The sequence below is a fragment of the Leiobunum rupestre genome, chromosome 7 (assembly GCF_980474605.1).
Source record: "Leiobunum rupestre chromosome 7, qqLeiRupe1.1.hap1, whole genome shotgun sequence".
In the NCBI taxonomy this organism is placed as follows: domain Eukaryota; kingdom Metazoa; phylum Arthropoda; class Arachnida; order Opiliones; family Sclerosomatidae; genus Leiobunum; species Leiobunum rupestre.
In genome coordinates this window covers 38,971,209-38,974,553 of record NC_143390.1, presented here as the reverse complement: position 1 = coordinate 38,974,553, position 3,345 = coordinate 38,971,209, and the positions used below count along the sequence as shown (strand labels likewise).

The 3,345-nt window shown below is 40.1% G+C and overlaps 1 protein-coding gene across 1 annotated transcript; it reads right to left on the bottom strand.

Moving 5' to 3' along the window:
* Positions 1-205: 205 nt before the first annotated feature.
* LOC149936247 (uncharacterized) lies at positions 206-1,894 on the bottom strand. Its single transcript, XM_090153653.1, has one exon. The coding sequence runs from the start codon at positions 1,892-1,894 to the stop codon at positions 206-208; it is 1,689 nt and encodes a 562-aa protein (XP_090009779.1).
* Positions 1,895-3,345: the final 1,451 nt, after the last annotated feature.

Here is a 3,345-nt window from a genome sequence, read left to right as displayed (position 1 = left end):
ACTGAGGGTTGAGGAAGGGTGGTCAACTCGTTTACCCCGGCAGCGCATTCTCCTAGCATCCCACGTAGCTCTCCGGAATTTGTTCTCCATTTTCCCATATTCATTCCAGCGTCCTTTAGCACGATTATGGCGTCCGAGATCAATTTGTGGGCCTTGGATACTGATTCTTCACCAGAGATGAAATCATCCACGTATAATTTTTCATTTAATTCCTGGCAAACTTCAGGATATCGCTCTTCATTTTTACGTAGATGATTCTTAATCGTAGCGTTCTGCGGCTGGAATTCACTCCAAACGGCAACCGAGCGAATCGATACGTTACTAATTCTTGGTTTTCATCGTCGGCAGTACTTCGCACCCACAAAAATCTCAAGGCGTCTCTATCGACTTCACGGATACTTATTTGGTGAAAAGCCTTCTCGATATCGCCAGTGAAAGCTATCGGTTTCTCTCTAAACCTAATCAAAACATCCAATAACTCTGGTAGAAGAGAAGGTCCAGTTTCCAGGCATTCAATTAGAGATAGTTCATTCTTGCCGTGTGAAGAAGCGTCGTAAACTATCCTCAATTTGGTAGTTGTATTATCCTCTCTCATAACTGCTCTGTTTGGGATATAGTAAACCGGAGTAAATGCTCTTGGAAATTCCACACATGGCGCTTCCTCAATAATTCCAGTTTCTCGCTGCTCAAGTACCAGTTGGTGGTAACGCTCAAAATCCGTGGGATTTCTTCTCAAATTGCACATTAGTTGAGAAAATCGTCTCTTCGCCACTCCGTAGTTATTGGACAAATCAAACTTTCTATCGTTCCATGGGAGGGCTACTTCGTATCTTCCACCCGCGTTTCGAAGATTACTCTCAAATCTATCTAGTTGCTCCTTGGCTTCTAAGTTCGGTTCGCTGTCACTCAAAATTCCTATCGAATCAGATTCCCAAAAAGCTCGCACTTGGCTCGATATTTCTTCTTCGACGCTTACTCGCAAAACAGCGACCGTGTTTACTCCGACCTCCACGGTATGTCGCGCGTCGGTACCGTGAATCATCCATCCAAAAACCCTACTCAACGCCACCAAAGAATCACCCAAGCGCAGTCTTTCGTCCTTTACGACGTTCCAATAGAAGTTTGAACCAATTAGCACTTCAATCGAGGAATCCGCTGTCGAAATTTGACTCTTCTCAGAGACGTCCGCCAACTTATAACCTCGCTCGGACATCTCCTTCACTATATTTCCGCTGGGAATCGCGAATACCGCTCCACAGATCTTCGGAGTTTCTATCGCGACAATTTCCACAGATTTAGTAGGATCGTTCAAGCTTTTTAAAATCATAACGACTTTTCTTCTGGTAACTCTTATCATATGGTTTCTTCTTAAACACGAAAAACAAAGTCTCTTCTTGACAGCCAAATTCTTCTTTTCCCCGGTGATAAACTTGTCGCAATCGCTTGTATAATGAGTATTACTCTCACAAAAGTTACACCATACTGATTTTTCGGCAACAACATTGAGTGACGCGGCGGAAGGTAAAACATTTTTCTCTGAGAAAAACTTCGACGACGTACTTGTTTTTTCTTGGGGTCCCGGCTTCGGTGTTAAGGTAGGTTGTCTCAAAGCGTAACCGTGTTCTCCGCTTACGATTTCTCGCTCCAGAAAACCCTTAATCTCGTCATATTGCCATTCCGTGTCGTGGTTCCGACGAGTTCTGCTAAACTCCACAACGATGTCTTCTGGTAGACGAGTTCCGAGCTGGTGACTTAAAAGACTTCCGTGGGTATCCTTGGGAATGCCAAGAGCCTCCAAACTTCGCGCTTCAATTTCACAACTGTCGTATAACTGACGAAGAACCATGATTTCCGATGATTTCTTTACTGTTGGCAACTTCAACAGACGTTCCATATGCGAACTGATTATTAAATCCTTACGGCCAAATCGTTCCTTGAGATGGGCAATGGCGATTTCGTAGTTAGCGGCGGACTTCTTTAATTCTCGAACCCCTGCTGAGTCAAATATAGATAATAACGACAACTCTTTCAAAAATATAAAAAACGTACCAAATTCCCTGTTTCTCTCAAATGTTTCTGATAAAGAAGTTGAACAGCTAATTCACAACCTGCGTACAGATTCTTCGCCCGGATTTGACGATATCTCTCCTAAAATCTTAAAACTCGCGGCTGAACATATTAAAATTCCGTTGGCGTACTTAATTAATCTATCCTTTAAACTTGGGCTTTATCCGAATACCCTAAAGCAGACTATAATAGTACCTATATACAAGCACGGAGATAAAACCCTACCTAATAGTTACCGTCCAATCGCTTTGCTTTCTGCTCTTGCAAAAATATTTGACAACGCTTTCTACTCGCGTCTTAATAGCTTCTGTACAAAATATAAAATTATAAATGACAAACAATTTGGCTTTAGAGCAAATAGTAATGTTGAGGTAGCGCTTAACTGTGTCTATAAAAAAATAATTAACAATTTTGATCAAGGTAACTATGTAATAGGTGCTTTCCTAGACCTAAAGAAAGCTTTTGACTTTGTCAACCACAAACGTCTACTACGAAAACTATTTTTAATGGGTGTTAGGGGCTCCAGCAATGACTGGATAGCATCGTACCTCTCTAATCGCAAATGTAGAACTAGAATAAACGAGGAGCTCTCCAGTGAAACCACGATTAAGTGTGGCGTACCGCAGGGATCGGTCTTGTCCCCAATACTTTTCAATTTATATTTGAATGACCTGCTAACAAAAGATATGGAACAAGACTTTATTCTCTATGCTGACGACACCTTGGGTCTGATGGCAGGAAAAAACTTAAATACAATTATTGAAAAGCTTAACTTAAAACTTGATTATATATATAGATGGCTAAAAATAAATGACCTTGAGCTCAACATTGATAAATCGGTTTATATGATTTTTTGCAACAATAATAAGAATACTAACTGTGAAAAAAAAAATAATGATTAACAATATAGAGCTTGCAAGGGTTCCCTCGTATAAATACCTAGGTGTTATTTTCGATGAAAATTTAACTTGGAACCATCATGTCTCAAAATTGGCAAAAGATATATCGTATAATATTTATTGTATAACTAAGAACAGATCTGCTTTGACAGACAATATTTGTAAACAACTGTATTACGCCCTCATTTACTCTCGTATTTCCTTTTGTATTTCAATTTGGGGCAATACTTCGGACTCAAACTTAAAACGTATACTGTTATTACAAAAAAGAATCATTCGCTCAATAGCCCGTGCAGAGTTCCTGGCCCATACTAAGCCCCTTTTTATTTCGCTGCAACTATTTAACATTTACCAGATTTATGAATTTGCCTGCCTAAAT